General features: G+C 41.9%; 1 protein-coding gene across 1 annotated transcript in view; it reads left to right on the top strand.

Annotated features, from left to right (window-relative positions):
• Positions 1 to 16,880, top strand: part of ZC3H4 (zinc finger CCCH-type containing 4) — a 37,571-nt gene extending 20,691 nt beyond the window's left edge. The window contains exons 4-14 of the mRNA XM_063431049.1: positions 1,769 to 2,009; positions 4,758 to 4,909; positions 6,226 to 6,319; positions 6,456 to 6,571; positions 6,682 to 6,783; positions 7,209 to 7,320; positions 8,138 to 8,247; positions 9,220 to 10,784; positions 10,871 to 11,106; positions 13,752 to 13,994; positions 14,252 to 16,880. Of these exons, the coding sequence (XP_063287119.1) occupies positions 1,769 to 2,009; positions 4,758 to 4,909; positions 6,226 to 6,319; positions 6,456 to 6,571; positions 6,682 to 6,783; positions 7,209 to 7,320; positions 8,138 to 8,247; positions 9,220 to 10,784; positions 10,871 to 11,106; positions 13,752 to 13,994; positions 14,252 to 15,651 (4,371 nt within the window). The 3' untranslated portion in view covers positions 15,652 to 16,880. The remainder of the gene's footprint in view (positions 1 to 1,768; positions 2,010 to 4,757; positions 4,910 to 6,225; positions 6,320 to 6,455; positions 6,572 to 6,681; positions 6,784 to 7,208; positions 7,321 to 8,137; positions 8,248 to 9,219; positions 10,785 to 10,870; positions 11,107 to 13,751; positions 13,995 to 14,251) is intronic.
• The last annotated feature ends 3,702 nt before the right edge of the window (positions 16,881 to 20,582 follow it).

Here is a 20,582-nt window from a genome sequence, read left to right on the forward strand (position 1 = left end):
GTGTGTGTGTGTATTTAGAAGGCGGGACGGGGGAAGGGTTGGGTGGGGGTGGCGCGGGCGGGGGGAGGGATGGGTGGGGGTGGCGCGGGCGGGGGGGGGAGGGTTGGGTGGGGGTGACGTGGGCGGGAGGGGGGCGCCTGAGTTTTGTCCTGCCTAGGGCAGCACAAAACCAGGATACACCACTGTATATATATATATATATATATATATATATATATATATATATATATGTCTTATGCACTGGAGCACACGTCTGTGCTCACCAGGAAACAATGTCTAGTACACAATATAGAAGGAAGGCTGAAATAGTATCAAAGATGCCTTAAAAAAAAAAAGATATTTTGTCATGCCTAGGAACAAAGAGCCTAACTAATAATGCAAAAGCATAAGCTCAGTAGTAGGTATAGCTGAAAGAATGTATCGGATCAACTGAGCTGTTAGGTAGCACTTTGTATGAAATTGGAGCTAACAGTAAAACTCAGTGATCTCAGTGCGGTTCGTAGCTAATGCTGACAATAGGCTTAATGAGAACAAGCACGCTAGTATATTGTGCTCAAAGAGTATGGCAGAGATATAATATTTGCGAGTGGTAGAAAAATCCTTAAGGGATACTATTTCAGCCTTCCTTCTATAATGTGTACTAGACATTGTCTCCTGGTGAGCACAGATGTGTGCTCCAGTGCATAAGATATATATATATATATATAGTGCAACTTAGCATTTTTTTATTATAAGCTATCAAGCCATGTTTTTCATTTACTATATTTATTTATTTTCATCTTAGGTTTCCACTATTTATTTAGTTTGTGTGTTCACACTCCGGGTGATTGCTATTTTTTTGAAATTTTTATTATCCAACAATATATAATAAATATTTTTTTGTTTTCAATCTCTCTAAGCCTCTTACTGATATCTCAATACCTTCTCTGGTATCCCCAGTACCCTTTACACTGGTACACTATCTTTACTTCTTTTTTTACCTATTTTCACTAGGGGTTACCCCCCTCTTCCTTAGTGTACCAGATTGAGCTGTATCCAAGTCGTTCTTTCTATAAATCATCATGCTTTGCTTTAGCCTCCTCATACTCTGTGTATTAAAGTGTTTACACACATAAAGAAATAGATACTTGAGAGCGAGCTGACCTTAGTGTAACAGATTTACTAGAATGTCCTCTACCTCCCTCCGTACTGGCCAGGCTACTCCTAGCAGAGGCTGAAAGTGCTACTTTCCAGCAGAGCATGCAATCATTTGTGAGGCTCTGACCTATTCATTGTATGCACTCCTTTTCTTCGAATAGAAGCTAATATGGCAGGATTCTATTAGCGGAATCCTAGAATTCTTTTTCAGATTTAAATTGCCCAGGGCAGTGTATGTGCAAGATGTAATAAAATGGTATTCTGATTAATAAGTTGTCGCTCTAGAAATAAACCTTTAATAATGTAATATCACAGTACACGAGAAATGATCTGTATTAAATATATCGGAAGCTTTGCGTTTTCCTTGTACTTTGCTTAAAACATAATTTAACCCTTTAAGGGCACAGCTTCCAAAGTAAAGGGCCAGCATTTCTGTTGTGTGTCCTTTTGGAGTTGAACAATCTTGGTAAATGTTGAATCCTCCTGTAAGGCAGGCACCAAAAGTACTGTATTTGGATACCGTATTCTCGAATGCACTGCCCAAAGCTATGACCTAAATATCATGATTGACTCATTTCTGGAAATCACATTTTCTCAAATTCATGTTACAGCTAATAATTTTGTATTTCAGGGACACCCACCTTACCCACCTCCACCTCCGCACAATGCCCCCCTTCCAAAGAAGGGCTACCCCAAGATGGAGAGCAAAGGCTATGGCATGTATGACGATTACGAAAATGACCAGTATGGAGACCAGTATGGCGAATACGAGAATGAAGGTGGGGATGACATGGGCCAAGAGGAGTATGATGACTTTGCAAAGGAATTAAATCAGTACAGAAGAGCAAAGGAGGGCAACCATCGTGGGAGAGGTACGGCTGTGATTACACACACTAACTAATGTAATTGAACTACGATGTTCACTGATAATAGGCTGGGGTGTGTTCCCTATGGTAATTATTTGCTGTGTTTTATAAAAAATATATAAAAAAAAAACTTCTTTACAGCTAATGGAGCCTGGAAATGTGAGCAACAATGTGAAATATGACTGAAATAATACATTGGCACACTAGGGGGAGCACAACAAACTGAGAAAACATGTACACATGGCCAAAGGACAACTGTCAGCAAGTGGTCCCTACATTTATTTTTTTAAAGTTTATTACAATAGGTTTTAAACTGTTTTGTCTTGAGTCAAGGAAAGATAAGCAAGACAGTCACAAATATCACATTTTAAAATCACAAATTTACAATTTACATGACATTTATTTGTTTAGAAGAAAAGTTAAAACATTGCAACATAATATCAAAAGCCAACTAAAGATGCTGCTTTATTTTTTATTTTTTAAATTCTTTATTTTTGTTGAGAATACATCATCACAGTCTGACATGGTTAAAGCATATTCTTTGCATGTCTCAGCATAGCACAGGGACATCCCTGTAGCGGCGTATTGCATGTGTCCATTGAAACAAAGTTTTTACCATGAACCTAGGTATCACTATCACTTATTCAACATCCTAGATAAGACCTAAGGTATTCCATCTCTTAATTCGAATGCAGGGTTCGCTGTACCTTAAGAAGCATCGGCACCACTCCCTATAGGAGAGGTTCGTGGGTAGCCAACTTGAGAAGAGAGTGAGTGGAAAGAACAGAGTAGGAAAGTATAGAGAAGAGGCAAGATGGGGCATTGAAGCACGAGGGAGGAAACCGCGGAGGAGGGGGGGAGGGAGGAGGGCGCGAGCCCCCCGGCCGATCTTCAGGACTGCAGAAGTCCCGCCGCGCACCCTAGGCGCCTAGCGGACTCTCGTCCCATGGCTCCCATAGTCTACTGAATGCTCCTGAGGACCCCCTTATCCTAGCCGTCAAGTCCTCCATAAGGCGCACCTCCCTGATCCGTGAAATAACACTCGCTACGTGTGGTGCCTCCGGTTTCAACCATGTGTATGCGATCGCTCGCCTAAGGTGCTCCTTTATAAGTCATGAGTAGAATGGCACAAGGTTAATACAAACTCAGGGCATGAAATATATTGTGTCCAGTTTTAGGAGCTTTGCATTCTGTACCTAAGGGGCCGCTATAACCCTGGTTAGTAACCAGCCTGTACCTTTTAAAGTAGATTTAATTTTGGATTGAGTAGAACTAATTAATATAAGGTTACCAGGTAAGAGAGAATATTTTTGATAAAGTGCTTTTATTTAAAGCGGCTTCTATCCAATCCATATCGAAGTGAAATATTTTTATGTAAAGCAGTGATAGTTGAGGGGGCAAGGGACTCTTCCAGTGGTGTAGTAATACTTTTACATGGCGTTAATTTAGAAATGTAACTTGATTCTTCCATTGTTAACCCCAATGTTGCTCGGAATAAAGAAATATAAAATGATGCTTTATGACAATTAATTCAACTTTATAACCCTTTTTTTGTTTTTAGAAACATTATATAGATTTTTTTTCTTTTTTTTTTAGGGATTTAAATTTTTGTGTTTTGTTTTATCTGGCTGGGCAACCATATTGGGTTAGACTCTACTATTATCTGCTGTTATCTACTTATCTGCTGTTGCTACAGATTCACACAGAGCTATTATATCAACAGAAAGCAGCAGTTGGTTAGATAACAGTTAAGCCAGATAAACAGTGGAAATTAAATAAAAAAAAACTATTTTGTCATTTAAAGAAAATATAATTAAAGGGACTCTGTAGTCATCAAACAAATTTAGCTTCATGACCGTTTTCGTATATATAGATCATGTCCCTGCAGTTTCTCTGCTCAATTCTCTACCGTTTAGAAGTTAAATCACTTTGTTTATGCAGCCCTAGCCACACCTCCCTGCATGTGACTCACACAGCCTTCCAAAACACTTCCTGCACAGAGTGATATAACATTTAAACTTCCTTTATTGCACAGTCTGGTTAATGTAGAATTTCGTATCTCCTGCAGTGTTAAAAGCCTGCTAGACCTTGCAGGAGACTCCTGTATGTAATTAAAGTTCAATTTACAGAACAGGAGGTAAATTATCTAAAGCAAGTTATCATCTGATTGGATTTTTTTTTTTTTTTTATATGTGTGAGTCACAACCGGAGTAGGTGTGACTAGGGCTGCATAAACAAAAATGATTCCTAAATGGCAGAGAATGGAGCAGTGAAACTGAAGTGGCATGATCTTTACAATAAAATTGCTTCATTAAAGGGACACTCTAGTCACCAGATACTGTTACAACTTAATGTAGTTGTTCTGCTGTCTACTGCCTGTTCCTGCAGGCTTTTCAATTTGGCAGTGTTTACATTTCTGCCTAGTAACACGTCTAGTGGCAGTCACTAGAGGTGCTTCCTGAGTCAGTGCTGCACAATGTGCAGCACTGACATCCAATGTCTCCACGCTTTGTATGGAGGTGCTGTACGCTCCTCATAGAGATGCATTGATTCAGTGCATCTCTATGAAGAGATTCTTATTGGCACATCACTGCATTTTGCTAAAGTGGTTTTCTTGCCTATAGCATCCCTTTCAGTTTCATTGTGTGTAATAAACATGAAACGTAAATATTCGATGGTAGTTGTCCTTTAAATGATTATCCATAAATATGAGCACGACAGTAACCATTAATCTGCTCTTCTTCATCTCAACAGGCATGCGTGGTCGAATGAGAGGCATGCGAATGCGCGGTGGGAGGGGCATGATGCGAGGAAGAGGAGGTTTCAGGGGTAGAGGGGGTAGAGGAAGAGGATTCCCGGGAGAAGAGCATCAAGATGATGAGGAGATGTATGAGGAGGAAATGGAGGTAAGGTGCAACTTGATGTGACTGTATTCCTCCTTTGTGGGAGTTTAACCTTAGATACCCTAACCACTAGTGGGCTCTAAAACTCCTTAGTTATTCTTGTTTATACAGTGAAATATGGAAGGCTTTTAATTCAACTATCACATCTTGTTCTCCTGTAAAATGTTTGCCTTTCTATTCTGCATTTACACATTGAAAGGCATGTGACCTGTGCCACTTCTATTGTAAACCTTATTCTACAGTTGAAAGGTAGAACGTTGTTTTTTTCTTTAAGCCTGTCTTCTAATGTTCCAGGCTATCTGTGTAATGGAATGGCTCTGAAAATTTGATAAATCTGGGATTAGAACCCAGCTTTATATAAAAAGGATAACATTTCACTTGTGTTTTAAGTTATTTTCTTAGTAATACAACTCTTTGTGTACAAATAATTGGTTCACACAGGATTTCCTTTCACATTGTGCTTTAGGAAGGTAGTTATCAGCAGCCTCAGGTTAGGTAAGATTTGGTCTCGTTCTATTAGTGAAAGTGTAACTGTACTGTCTATTGCTGGGTTCTGTGTTGTTGCTCCATTGGACTGGTCACTTTTCTATTGTTATATGGACATGGAATTCATACACTCAAAGGTCTTTGTAAAGCCCTAGTGATGTTTGTGGTCAGGCATACTGTTATCAGGTACAAGATGTGTCTAGGCTCTCCTTTTTCATGCAAGAACTCTTCTCCCAACACCAACAGTCATTATTTTTGGACATAATCTCAACAACAAAGCTAAGTAAAGCCTGCAGACATCCAGCACTGACATATTCTTATATATTATCCTTACTTGGCACAATAACAAAACCAAAAAAATCCTTTAATTCTGTGATGCTAGAAATGCTTAAATCAAAATATTTAGAAAACATGTTTAGAATAGTTGTAGCCACAATATGTTTGTTGATTGATTCAGCTGTGTACATCCTGTCAGTCATACTGGCAGAGCATCATGGGAGTGGTAGGCCACAACCTCTGCGATGGTAGTTGCCTTTTGTTTTCTTTAAGGACAACAGTCTTCGCATTGCATTAGGGGCAAGCACTACATCACACAGTCTGCATTCTTAGGACCTCATGTGTTAGAGAATGCTGGGAGATGATATGCCTGGGATGTATGTGGTATACCGACCTATATATGTAAATGGGAAGATTACCTTGCATTGTACGAAGAAGATGTATAACATGGATATTGGCATGGTGAAATACTGCAGTGATTCCTCGTAGCGATTGTATCTGTAGTTGTTATTGGTGCTGGTATTGTAAGTCACATAATTATTTCTTTACTGTTTCAGTATTGTGATGAAGAGCCAATGGACGACGAGGAATATGATGACTATTCCAAGGAGCTCAACCAGTATCGCAGGTCAAAAGATGGCAGAGGCCGCGGTGAGTAGATGCAACTATTTTTAGTTTTGTTACCTGGATGCAGTTGGATATCATTTGTGAAGATTTTGGACTGAAGGTCTTATTTACCCACCATGTCTGATTCTCCACGTATTAGTGACTCTATTTCTGCTTGTAGGTTTCTACCGAGGTCGTGGTCGCGGCCCACGAATGAGAGGGTATAAGGGTATGGGAAGAGGACGTGGACGAGGCAGAGGGAAAGGAGATGATGAAGATTACTATGATGAGGAAGGAGTAAGTAATTCACTACCAGGATAGTTAGTAAGATATGTATACCTTCAAAATAAATCGATCTCTATGGTGAGCAGGTTATATTCCTTCTAACATGTTCTCTTCTCACCTAGGATGGAGGTATGTATCGCAATGACTATGAGAAACCTCACCATCGGGCAGACAAAAAAGGCAAAGTCATCTGCAAGTACTTTGTGGAGGGACGCTGTACCTGGGTAAGGGTCGTTTCACTTATTCCGTCATTGTTTTAACATGAACCTGTCGTGACAGAATCACCTTAATGGATAACCGCCTCTTAAGGCAATCAATGTATCATTTGTTGTAAAGATAGGAAGCTCTGTAGTTGGATTAGTAATGATAGAGAGCAGGTAGGCACATGGACTTGATCCAGGGGTGGGTGGAAGGTAGCCCACAAATGTTGCAGGTCTACAGCTCCCAAGAAGCTTCCCAGGCAGCCGTACAGGGGCATGCTTATTACTATAAGCACTTCACCACTCTTTGGTGATCATGATGTCTGGTGTCCCCTGGCCCTGTCCTTCTCTTAAGAGTTCCCATTCCATTTAGGCAAAAGTATTGCTAAAGCAGAATGTTTTCTTCCAGTTGTAGCTCGTAACACTCGTTACTGTCTTTTGTTCTGCAGGGTGAGCACTGTAATTTCAGCCACGATGTTGAAGTACCTAGGCGCCGCGGACTCTGCAAATTCTATGTTACTGGATACTGCGCTCGAGCAGACAATTGCCCATACATGCACAATATCCTTTTTACTATGACAATACATTGTTTGTGATTCACACTTTCTTAGAATAGATTTGTCAGGTAGGGGAATGTAACACAGAGTTTGAGTTGGTATTTTAATAGAAGATTACTCTCCCTTTAAACAGATCAGGGAGATTGGAGATAATTGATTTCTTGATACAATCTTTCACAATGAATAGCTGAGTTCAGGAAGGAAAAAAAATCAACAAAACTTTGACAAGCAATGCATTGGAACAAATCTGGCACTCAAAAGGTTAAGCAGTCTATATACCTTAATAAGACAGTTTGTTAGTAAAATCATTGCGTGTATATAGAGACACTGTTGACAACTGTTGTCTATATAATAATTTGCCACGTGGAAAAGTTTAAATAACGACGCTCCAAGAACCTGGCTAATGCTCCTTCATATTACAGTTTATGGTTTACCTGGCTTGACCAGTTTTAAGGACAATAAACAAACACAACCTTTTTATTGTAAATTAGTGTGATATATCGCACGTGCTTTCATGCTGCTCTCATGGTTTTTCATGGGGAGAACGGATTACAATCTCCTGCTTGCTATTGGAGATAAGCTGCATTCAGGGAAATCGCGGAGCCTTAGACTGAAATACTTACAGTAAATAACTTTTATTTTGCAGAATTATATTCTAATGAAATTGAGAGCCTTTTGACCTATTGCAGCAGTGTCCCTGTTTGAGTCTTTAGAACTTGTAAAAAGTGAGAAAATGTTGCGGTGCTGGGTTTATTTTTGACCCATGAAAGTAAGCCCCGTTCCTTCTATTTCTGCCTCTTTTTCTCCTTAACTGTGCTCACATGAATTCCCTTGCAAGCTCTATCACACAACTGGCAACTGTATCAATGGCGATGAGTGTATGTTCTCCCATGATGCTCTGACAGACGAAACACAAGAACTCCTGGATAAGGTAATGGAACACAATCTGTGGCAATGTATGCATTTACAGCATCTCTGCCTGTTGGTTCTTTATTTTTCTTTATTTTTTAAAAAACCCGTTTAAATGCAGTGAGTCTGGGCAGTGTGTATAAAGGGATCATGTGCACATTATATTGCAATATGTCGGAGGAATCTCAGAAATCAGGTGAACAATGGATCTGTTAGCAAGTCAAGGGAATAACAGGGAAACCAATATGAAAAATATCCAAACACAGAGAATACACATTAGTACTTGGCTTCCACTTTGTTTGGTGCCCACTCAGTTCTCAAATTCTAGCTTGCTTGCACCATTGCGGAGGGAATCTATCCCATCTGTATATCCGTCTGATCCCACCAATAGGACCATACAGAACCTGAAATGCTCAGACTAACATTTGACTTTGTCAGTGCGCTGTGATGCACAACCCTAATGGCACAATGAGCAAAGGGTCTGCTTGTGATTCACCCATGTATACCGAAATCAGTTAGAAGAGCATGTCTTTGAAACCTGAGTGGGGAGTTATTGAGGGACAAGTTATGTATTTATCATTGTACATTCTGCTTTTGGCTTGCCATAAACAATTCTAAAACTCTGTCCTGTGTGAGTTTCCGTTTACTACTGTTTCAATACAGAGCTGCTATTTATTTATTTTTCTTAATGATATTTCCGTCCCCACTGACCACAACCTCATCTTGGATGTGTACATGCAGATCTTGCTGGCATATAACTGCATCCGTTGAGGAACATTAACGTTTCACTGTACCTGCACAAACTACAGTTTTTCAGTCTATACCAACAGCGTTACTGTATTTGTAAATTGTAAGCTACACACTTGCTAGGACAAGGGATAGATGACATGTTATGGTCTATAAATTGCCCATTTTGCTTTGTAGATGTTAGCTGGACAGCATTTAATTATTGTAAAACCTCATAGACATATGGTTGCTTTTCCTCTCCGTACAGATTTTGGCTGAGGATGCAGAGGCTGGGGCGGAAGATGAGAAAGATGTTGAAGAACTGAAGAAGCAAGGCATCAATCCATTGCCAAAACCACCCCCAGGAGTAGGGTTATTGCCAACACCATCCATTCCACCTCCTGCACCATCATCCCCTACTGAGGACATGTCCCCACCACCTGGGCCAAGTGGACCTGTGCCTGTTGCACCTGTATCAGGTGTTTCAGGGCCTGTAAATCCTGCATCTGGAGGAGCAGTTCCTGGTGGTTCCTTACCATGCGGCCCCTCGTCACCAGAAGAGCCAGGTGGCTCGGTGACTGGCAGTTCTGGATCATCAGGGCCTTGTGGACCCGTTTGTGGCAGTCCTTGTGGGCCAATGTCAGGGGGTCCCATGTCTGGCGGTCCTATGCAGGGAGGCCCCATGCATGGCGGTCCCATGCAGGGAGGCCCCATGCCTGGCGGTCCTATGCAGGGAGGTCCCATGTCTGGCGGTCCTATGCAGGGAGGTCCCATGTCTGGCGGTCCTATGCAGGGAGGTCCCATGTCTGGTGGTCCTATGCAGGGAGGTCCCATGTCTGGCGGTCCTATGCAGGGAGGTCCCATGTCTGGCGGTCCTATGCAGGGAGGTCCCATGTCTGGCGGTCCTATGCAGGGAGGTCCCATGTCTGGCGGTCCTATGCAGGGAGGTCCCATGTCTGGCGGTCCTATGCAGGGAGGTCCCATGTCTGGCGGTCCTATGCAGGGAGGTCCCATGTCTGGCGGTCCTATGCAGGGAGGTCCCATGTCTGGCGGTCCTATGCAGGGAGGTCCCATGTCTGGCGGTCCTATGCAGGGAGGTCCCATGTCTGGCGGTCCTATGCAGGGAGGTCCCATGTCTGGCGGTCCTATGCAGGGAGGTCCCATGTCTGGCGGTCCTATGCAGGGAGGTCCCATGTCTGGCGGTCCTATGCAGGGAGGTCCCATGCCTGGCGGTCCGATGCAGGGAGGTCCCATGCCTGGCGGTCCGATGCAGGGAGGTCCCATGCCTGGCGGTCCGATGCAGGGAGGTCCCATGCCTGGCGGTCCGATGCAGGGAGGTCCCATGCCTGGCGGTCCGATGCAGGGTGGTCCCATGCCTGGCGGCCCGATGCAGGGTGGTCCCATGCCTGGCGGTCCCATGCCCGGCAGTCCAATGCATGGCGGCACCATGCCCGGCGGTCCCATGTCTGGCGGACCCATGCAAGGCAATCCTATGCCTGGATGTCCAATACCTGGTGGTCCTATGATGGGTGGTCCCATGCCTCCAGGATCAATGCTACCAATGCAAGGAGGACCGTGTGAACCCATGCCATCTGGTGGCCCAATGCATCCTTGCCCTGGAGGTCCAATGCCCCCATTGCAAGCAGGTTCTGGTGGACAGATGCCTGGAAGCCCAGGAAGTGGGGGTTCTGGGATGATGGATCAAATGCCAGGAAGCCCCATTTCTGGAAGTCAGCAGTCTATGGATCTACAGATGTGCCAGAGAAAAATACCATCCCTGTTTGAGATTGTTGTCCGTCCCACAGCCCACCTGGCTCACAAGCTTGGTGTCAGGTGAGGATTGATCATGCAAATATAATACTATATTTTGATATATATACTATATATCTATATATTTTGCTTAATTTTATGTTTTTTAGTCGCCCGCCAGGACCACCTGGAGGTCCACCAGGTCCCCCTCCACCTAGATTTCCTGCTCCCATGGGACCACAAGGCCCAATGCACCACGATATGGAGATGGGCATGGAGGACGGACCCCCCATGATGCCATATGGCCCAGGTGATGGCTCTGAAATGATGGCTGATGGTCACCCAGATCAGGGCTTCTATGATGAATACTACCAGGATCCCAACATGGAGATGATGGGAGATGCAGGTATGTGTTTCCAGCCTCACCTGAAAAAGTGTTCTATTATTTACCAAATAACTTGAAAATACTCAAACCCTTAACCCCTTAAGGACCAAACTTCTGGAATAAAAGGGAATCCTGACATGTCACACATGTCATGTGTCCTTAAGGGGTTAAAGATAGGCGACACAATTCTCTGCCTGCTCTATGTCCGGGCTGGAAACAGCAGGAACCTTTTCTCTTCCAGGCTTGTTCTCCTATTATTTTGCTTTTTAATGTATGTCTTTATTCAAGCCTTTTAATGGCTCTTCAAACCTCCGAGCCTGTTAATATCATGTACTAGGCTACTTACTTAAGCAATAATTGGGGCTGTCACCCACTCCTTAAAGAAACTTGCAAATACATTTTCAGCTTTTAAACGTTAAGACACAAAATCCTTTATTTTCCCTTGTGTGGTTTTAAAGGGCCATAACCATAACTATAAAGCACTTAAGCTTTCTGAAGTGCTTTATGTATAAAGAGTTTTAGAAAATTTTACAAAAAGTACAGGTTTCAATAGGAACCTTGTTATACCCCCTGGCTGTCAATCACACAGCTGATCCTGTTACTTCCTGGTTTGTTTAGCTCAGGGGAGATAAACTCAAGAGGCAGCAATTGCCCAGAGCACCTGACTTGCAAAGACTTCTCATTGAGCTGCATTGGGAAGTCTGTGATTGGACAGCCACAGAAAGTCTGGGCGGGGTTAGAAAAGGAGGGCTACAAGAGAACTGTAGCTTTTACAAGCCATTCTTAGGTATAACTCCAATGAAACAAAATGAATAATTTTAAGACACTCCACTGTACAAAATAAAAACAAAACTTGGTTTCATAGCTATATTCACAATGTAAACATGCATGCATTTAATTATACAAAGTGCTTTTTACTCACAGTACCCTCACTAAAAGAAATCAGATCACACCTTGCAAGTGAATACACAGTGATCCAACTGCTTTTTTTTTTTTTTTTAAAGGGACACAATAGTCACCTGAAGAACTTCAGCTTAATGGGGTTGTTCAGGTTAGTACAATAGCTCCCTGCAGCCCTTTTCATGTAAACACTGTATTTTCTGAGAAAATACTGTGTTTACATTAGAACCTAGGAACACCTCCAGTGGCAGTCACTCAGACGGCCACCAGAGCCACATCCGAGTTAATTTGCATTAATCACGTTTTACGTCTTCCCGCTTGGCTGAAGACATCAAACGTGCTATCAGGACACAGGAGGCACTGTGAACACGCCTCCAGTGTCCTGTAGTAACCCGGAGCTTGTCGGCAATCAAAGCCGACAGTGTGGGAGATAACAATCTCCTGCACTCACTGTGGGCTCTGGCTGACAGGCTGAAGGCAGGAGACTGAGCAGGAGGATCTATTGATTGTGTGTTTGTGTGTGTGTGTGATGGATAGAGAGAAATGGTGTGTGTACGTTTTTTAAAATGAGAAATTATTATAAAAGCAAGAAAGAAGTCTAGGGGACCTGTCTTTCTTGCTTTTATAGTTTAACTACAGTGGTCCTTTAACTGAGTGTCTTACTCGAGACTCCTCTATGTGAACACTAGAAACTGCTTTGCAAGAGCATGTATGCTTCCTGTTCCAAGCTGCACCGGAAGTAAAATCTCTTCCTTTCCTGTATCAGAGGCAGAGGGCTGGCATATAGCTGCATTCAGCAGCAAAGATACAAAAGTGTCTTCAGTCATTTTTAAAGGGACGCTATAGTCCCCAAAACAACTTTAGCTTAATGAAGCAGTTTTGGTGTATAGATCATGCCCGTGCAGACACTTTGTTTATGCAGCCCTAGTCACACCTCTCTGCATTTGACTTATACAACCTTCCAAAACACTTCCTGTAAAGAGTCATCTAATGTTTAAACCTCCGACCGTTTACCTCCGCTAATCCCTTCCTTCAGCCGCTCAGGAACCACTTTAAAATATACAGAGACCCATTTCCCCCCAGTAACTGGATGACGCACAGCTGTGGGAGTAAAACTCTGACTGAATCTGTTTATTTAGTCATACATGGGGTCTCCAACACAAAACAGGGGTTTCAATCCCAATAAGCCAGTTCAAACTGGGCTGGCAGTGTCCTTGTGGCAGCGCCCTGCTGTGACAGGCAAAGGAAGGGGAGGGGCACAGACAAGCAATACATTTCACTTAACTATACTTTACAAAGTTGCTGTCCCCCTTCTCCCCCTCCCCCCATTGACCCACAACTGCATATACAGGCACATGTAAAACAGTCCCAAAAGTGGCCTAACAAATCAGGCCATCGATCACATATCCCACCCCCCACCCCCCCCATAGAAATAGACAGCAGGCACATGGGGATATGGCATTCAGTGACGGCGTTCCGTCACACCTCCTTTATTGAAAATTCTGTTTCATTTAGAATTGAATAGTTAACCACTTCTATTTAATTTTTACTGCAATCTGCCACCAGCACCAAGAGCTGTTCATTCACTGTGTCCTGTGCCGGTTTTATCTTGTTCTGTTAGTAGAGCACTGAATCCAAGCAAGGTTGTACAATCATTGTACTAAATGTGCTGTTTGGCTATATTGGCATGCAAAATAACTCTGTGCTGCATGTTTTATGTGAAAGTATTGAAACTATTGTAATAACATTAATTTTTTTTTTAATAGGTGGTTTTGACGAATACAATGTAATGCAAGAAGACTCTGCTGCTCTCCAATATCAAGAACATCCTCCAGAACCGGGTCCCGAAACTGAGGAGTCTGGATCCAACTTCAACAAAGGAAACATCCCAGATTTTCTACCCTCAGCCCAGCGGGCTCTTTTCTTGCGTATCCAACAGAAGCAACAGGAAGAGGAGGAGAGAGCGAGGAGGCTTGGGAACAACCAGCAGGAGAGAGACCACGAGGAAGGTAATCGTCCTGTCTGTCGCTCTTTAAATCAAAATGTACCGTAACTGTGTGTGGCATGAACAGATTCCTGCTTCTCTCCCTCATAATGATCTCAGTGATTGGCTTAACTTACATTTATTATGTCTTTTCATGTTAGTGCAAATGTAGATTCTTATCTTTTCCTTCTCACTGCAAAAAATAAAATCTTTAAGAAGTGCAGCTCCCATTGTTGAATTTTCTTTTCTTTTTTTTTTTTTTACTTATTTTTTACTCTCTAGGTGACACTGTGAACTGGTATTCAAGTGATGAGGAGGAAGGGGGAAGCAGTGTGACCTCCATATTGAAAACATTAAGACAGCAGTCTTCCAGCCGCCCTTCCCCTCCAGCTCCGATCAGAGAAGTTGGTACTGGAGACCCACGCTTGCCGAAAAGTCAGGCTGCCCCATTCAGCCGTCCTACAGACCCCCGAGTCTCCCGTGATCCACGCCTGTCCCGGAACACAGAACCCATTGCAGCCGAATCTAGTCCTAGTGACCCAAGACTAGCCCGCCACACGACTCAACCTAAACAGGACTCACCTGTGAGCAAAGCCCTTGTAGAAGAGGAAGAGAGTGAGCGAGTGTTGAGGGACAAACCTGTAAATATTCCTTTAGATCCTCTGCCAGGGCTGGCATTGAGGGACCCTCGCAGTCAACTTCAGCAATTTAGCCATATCAAGAAGGACATCCATTTGAACAAACCGGCTTTTTCCAGGTCTGTACTGTGGAGTCCAGAAGATCTTATACCTTTGCCCATACCCAAGCAGGATTTTATCCCTGTGCCAGCAGCACTGCAGTCTACGCCAGTTTTGGACCCACGCCTGAACCGTCCAGCCACATCTGCAGCCCTTGATCCTCGACAACGAGGGCTTGCAGGTGAAGTTCCGGCAGCTAATACCAATCTGCCAGATTTTGAACTGCTATCGAGGATTTTGAAGACCGTTAATGCTGCTTCTGTTGCCACCCCTAGTCCTCCCGCCCCTTCTGATAAACCCAGTGACCCACGGACACGAAAAACTCTTACTGACCCCCGACTGCAAAAGGCAACAGAACCTGCATCTTTATCAAAAGCAACAGAACCCACACAACCCCAACCCTTGCCACCCCCTACAGAGAGCACACCCACTATTGCACCATATGATCCCCGACTGTTGACATCAGGTGGGCTGAGCAAGCCAAGTAGCCAGAGCAATGTGCTTAGTGGCATTAGTTTGTATGATCCCAGGATGGGGAGTAAAACTTCAGCTGAAGCTGCCACTAGCGAGACAACCTCTAAGGCACAGGACACAAAACCTGCCAACAAGCCAAAAGAACCACTTTTTGTTCGTAAATCTGCCCTCGATCAGCCTGAGGCTGAAAAGCAAACATCAGAGACTGCTACAGACAGATACAATAGCTACAATAGGCCACGTACCAAAACAACGGCTGCCTCCTCGTTGCCTGCCTCTGAAAGTAGCCAACCTGCTGTCCACAACCTCCCCGTGCCGTCTGTTTACGGTTTGGTCAAGCAGGCCACTAAATCTGGCAGTGGCAGTCCATATGCTGGAAATAGCCCAACCCAGGACAGTGAGCAAGACGCTGGTTCCCTTAAAGAAGTTTTTAAAGGCTTTGACCCCACAGCGTCCCCATTCTGCCAGTAGCACTCAGTCATTGTATTTAATGAGGCTGTATACAGTGTTGATAATAACGTATATATAATTTTTTTATACTCATACTCCACCATGCTCATGCTAAATCTTTTGTATGAACTCACAACTTAAGTGAGCTGTAAAGCCTCAAAGATCTGTTTTTAACAAACAATCAGTGTCTCGTGTAGTGACTGACTCATTGTTTCTGTATATTATTTTAACTCTTATTTTGAAATGTATATATGTGTGTAGTGTATATACATACATTCGTACACATAGGTTTGTATATGTATAAATATCTATATCTACATACATATATATGAGCAGTCAAGTGTGTGTGTTTCTATGCTGATCAAGCATTTTATTTAACTCATCCAGTTGGAAGATGGTGTCCCAGTATTGTGGCATGCGTTGATTTGTTCTCAATGCACAGATCCTTCTGAAATGGCAGCTAATCATTAGCTTATTGCACCGAATTCTGGTCCCCTTCATATTATTCTCTGCCCCAAACAGCAGCCCACGTTAATCCATTCGTAGGATTGTAGAGGGATTTCCTGCAAACTGAAATCTATTACTGTATCCTTCTCGTTGACCAACCAACCTTTTTTAGTGTTGGCAGGTGGTCACTCGTTCTGGACTCTTTGTAATTGTACATATGTTGTTTTTTTATTTTCTGGTCTTATATTTAATTTTTTTTTTTACCACATTCTGCATGTGCTGCAAGAACAAAACCAGCCTGTGGACAAAATTTTCAAAATAGATTTTATTTATAATTTAGAGAAGTGCGCCGTTCAAGTATTGTGAAAAGGAAAAGGTGTGTGTGTGTCCCACCACGTGTAAAGAAAAGTACAATGCCGACAGAACAGTTACAATAAATACTGACATTTCTGGAGATATCAAAGAATTTGCGCATTGTGCCAGTTCTTCAGTTGGCATCTGGCTATTGGTTATATTTATATCTTGTGTGTCACTCAGTTGCTGATTGCACAGAATTCTACCTTTTTGTGTAATCCTGTTTCCACTAAACTGGTGTTTTTCAACCAAAGCCTAAAGTATTACTAAAAAAAAAAAAAATTACATTAAAAAAACTAAGACTAAATGGCTCGTACATTGATCTAAAGCAGGTTTCTCGGAATTAATGGCAGTTAACATGTAGTCCAATAACTATAAATGATCAGATACAGGCTGGTGTGTATATAAATGAGAATATTCTGGGAATAAAAATACATTTTCATACAGAACGGTCTGCAATCTCTTCTATGAGTTCTCTCCACGCAGTATGTGACTTATAATTTGTTTTGTTTTTTTCCTTTCATATTCACTGCTCATATAATGTATGTTTAAATAGCTCCACGTATTCTGCACTGCTGTACAATCGAGGTATTGCAGACAAATTAAACCCAATACAAAAGGGACAGAGGGGCCGGCCCCTGAGCCATAATATAGAGAAAATGCTGTGTGTGCATTGGTATAAATCGCTTAACAAAATAGCAAACCGTTTATGCACCAAACTCGGAATTGTTCAGAAATGAGAAGAAAATTGCATATTTTGGGTCATAGAATCTGAACATGAAAAAGATGGTTTATTTGTTTCTCTATATTGGCATTATTTTCTCAATGAATCTTTTCATGACTGAAGCTGAAAGTATAGCTGTCGAATGAACAAATGCTGTTGGAAGCGATACCCTGTCACTACTAACAATGTTATTCTCTGACCTCAGAATTGCCATGGCTTTAACAGGGTTATTCACTAAAGTCCGTTTTTAGTCTCTCCTACTGGCTGATGTCGTCAGGGGAGGGGCGTGGGCAGAGCTGAGGGGTTATTAACGCAGGGGGGTTGACAGAGGGGGAAGCTATAGTGCCAGGCGTTTGTTTTCCTGGCTGGCACTATAGTTTCTCTTTATGGCCAGAGTAGTTGAACAGGAAGCATAGCTCACTTGGATAATTTTTCCAGTTAGCAAGTGAACCAAGTTATAGGTGTGGGGAAAAAGATATTGTCTATGGAGGTTCCTGTGGGATCCTCCATCGACCTCTGTATTGTACAGCACAGAATGGCAGATGTTAACAGTCACTTGAAGAGGATCCATTGACTTAAAATGACGGTGGCCTCAAGGTACAGCTTCAGGAAAGTTAAACTTACCATCCCCTGCAAATTATAGACCCCAGATGGTGACCGAGTTGGTTTAATATGAGGGTCTGAAGGAGCTCCTATCTAATAACTGAGACCTGCTTAATAGTCTTCAGGTATCCTTTACAAACTATCAGTGAAGGAAATATACAACTTTCTATCCATTATTAAACCTGATGGAGATGTCGATTCACTGTGTGGGGAAAGTATAATGTCTAACAAAGTGGATTTCAATTAATTTAAACTCTTATGAAAGTGTTAGAGCAGTGCTCTGTGTACAGGCAACCTGTCATCTGGACTGGGCACACATGCATGTTGGCATAGGGTGGGTGTAACATCCATGATGTATTTAGTGTCGTTGACATGGCCATTCCAGTCCAGCGTCTCCCAATTTCTCACCTGTCTAGATAAGTAGTCCAGATCTGTAATATCACGTTCAGGACAAATCTCAGAATTTGCTATTGAATTACAATTCCGTTGGCATCAATCATGCAATCCAGAGCACATTTTTGAGTTTAGTAAATAACCTTCACAATCATGTCAGACTACAGTAAAAGCTACCGGACTATTTATTTTTTGAATAATTCAGGAGTTCTAGATGCCAAGTGTATGTACACACAACTCACTAAAGAGTTTCAAACTGCTGTCTCAACTGCTAGAATAATATCCTTGAAGTGTTTGCTTCTCAACTTTGAAATACCCTGTTAAATATTCACCGAAACTTGACTTAACTTGTATTTACAGCCATGCCCAATGATAATCCAGATATTTCTGACATATTACCACGATGTACAGCGAGCTAGCATTCAGATCATAGAAAATATGGCTTAGGGACTCCAGCTGTCTCCCCAGTGTGATGTTTAATTAAAGGGACTTTAACCAAAAGCCTGCAGGGGGCAGTCACACTATTTTATGTTGTCAATGTTTTATGACTATTTCTATATTTGGGTTCCTATCTGTCCCTTGTACCATGGTCCTTTATGTAATCTAAGGTTGTAGCTGTGTGGGGTTTTAAATAATTATCTATTCTAGAGAAAGCCACACCACTAAGAATTCAATATTACGTAGAGGCAGAATGTGTAATTGAATTAGAAAATGATAGGTTTGTCGTCAATGGCTTTATTTAATAATTGCAAGAATTACACAATTTAGACTAAAATAGCCAAGTTGCGTAGTGATGATAGGAGCCGCACTCAATCCCAGCAGCCACCTGGTGCAGGACCAGCAATCCCACAACCAAAAGGCAACAAAGAGATTCTCCAGGATCTCAAAGTGTTAAAAGCCGCAGGCAGTTTTAATGTAACAAAAAGAACAGCACTGTTTCGAGGAGTCTTAGGAGGTCGAAACGTAGCGGTTTTTGTTTCATTAAAACTGCCTGTGGCTTTTAACACTTTGAGTGCCTGTAAAATAGCCTAGTTGTGAATAGATCAGAGTTGGATAAATGTTCCAAATCAGTTGTTGTTTTTTTGGGTTTTTTTTTAATTCCCTTTAGTTAAATTTATTCAAAATTGCAAAAAGTCATCATATTTAATAAAATCTGTGAAAAGAGACATTTTTATTCCAACTATGCTGTTTTTACCACCTCTTTGCCCCTCGGTTGTCCGTTCACCTTAATTTACTATTTAGATGTGCAGTAAAATTATAAGCTGGAATAGTTTCATTTAAATGGTTAATTAGAATGTAATAGTGCGAATTTCATGGGACTTACTGTCTTATTTACAAAATGAATGTAAAATGTACGGCCAGAGCAGCCAAGCAGAAAGTACAACGGAGTTTGACAATATTTCCATTTTGGCCTTAAATTTAGCAAATAACCCTGATTAAGGTGAATTTCAAATTTTAGTCAAAAATAAGAGAACTGGAATCAATACTGACATTCTTTTATTATTTGATTATTGTGGCCTAAAATTCGACATCCATTTGTAAATCTCAACAATTGCCACTTTTCTAACGAACCTTGTAAAAGTCACGTCATGTTAAATATTCGTGTTTTTCCTAAGAAGCAGTAAATCAAAAATCAAATTGCAGAATGAAGCCCAAAGCCGCCATTGCAGCCTAAATGTAATTTTTGTTTTAAAAGTTACTACAATTTGATGTTTAGCCAAGAAACCTCCTTGTGTTTTGGAACAAAATGTAGCTATTGATAAAACTGTTCTGATTTATAAGCTGCAGCGCTGTACGAAGGTTAAACAAAATATAGCAGTCATTTAACCCCTTAAGGACCAAACTTCTGGAATAAAAGGGAATCATGACATGTCACACATGTCGTGTGTCCTTAAAGGAACACTATAGTCACCTAAATTACTTAAGCTAAATAAAGAAGTTTTAGTGTATAGATCATTCCCCTGCAATTTCACTGCTCAATTCACTGTCCTTTAGGAGTTAAATCACTTTGTTTCTGTTTATGCAGCCCTAGCCACACCTCCCCTGGCTATGATTGACAGAGCCTGCATGAAAAAAAAAAACTGGTTTCACTTTCAAACAGATGTAATTTACCTTAAATAATTGTATCTCAATCTCTAAATTGAACTTTAATCACAAACAGGAGGCTCTTGCAGGGTCTAGCAAGCTATTAACATAGCAGGGGATAAGAAAATCTTAATTAAACAGAACTTGCAATAAAGAAAGCCTAAATAGGGCTCTCTTTACAGGAAGTGTTTATGGAAGGCTGTACAAGTCACATGCAGGGAGGTGTGACTAGGGTTAATAAACAAAGGGATTTAACTCCTAAATGGCAGAGGATTGAGCAGTGAGGCTGCAGGGGCATGTTCTATACACCAAAACTGCTTCATTAAGCTAAAGTTGTTCAGGTGAC

This window comes from Pelobates fuscus, chromosome 9 (genome assembly GCF_036172605.1).
Source record: "Pelobates fuscus isolate aPelFus1 chromosome 9, aPelFus1.pri, whole genome shotgun sequence".
NCBI classification, from domain to species: domain Eukaryota; kingdom Metazoa; phylum Chordata; class Amphibia; order Anura; family Pelobatidae; genus Pelobates; species Pelobates fuscus.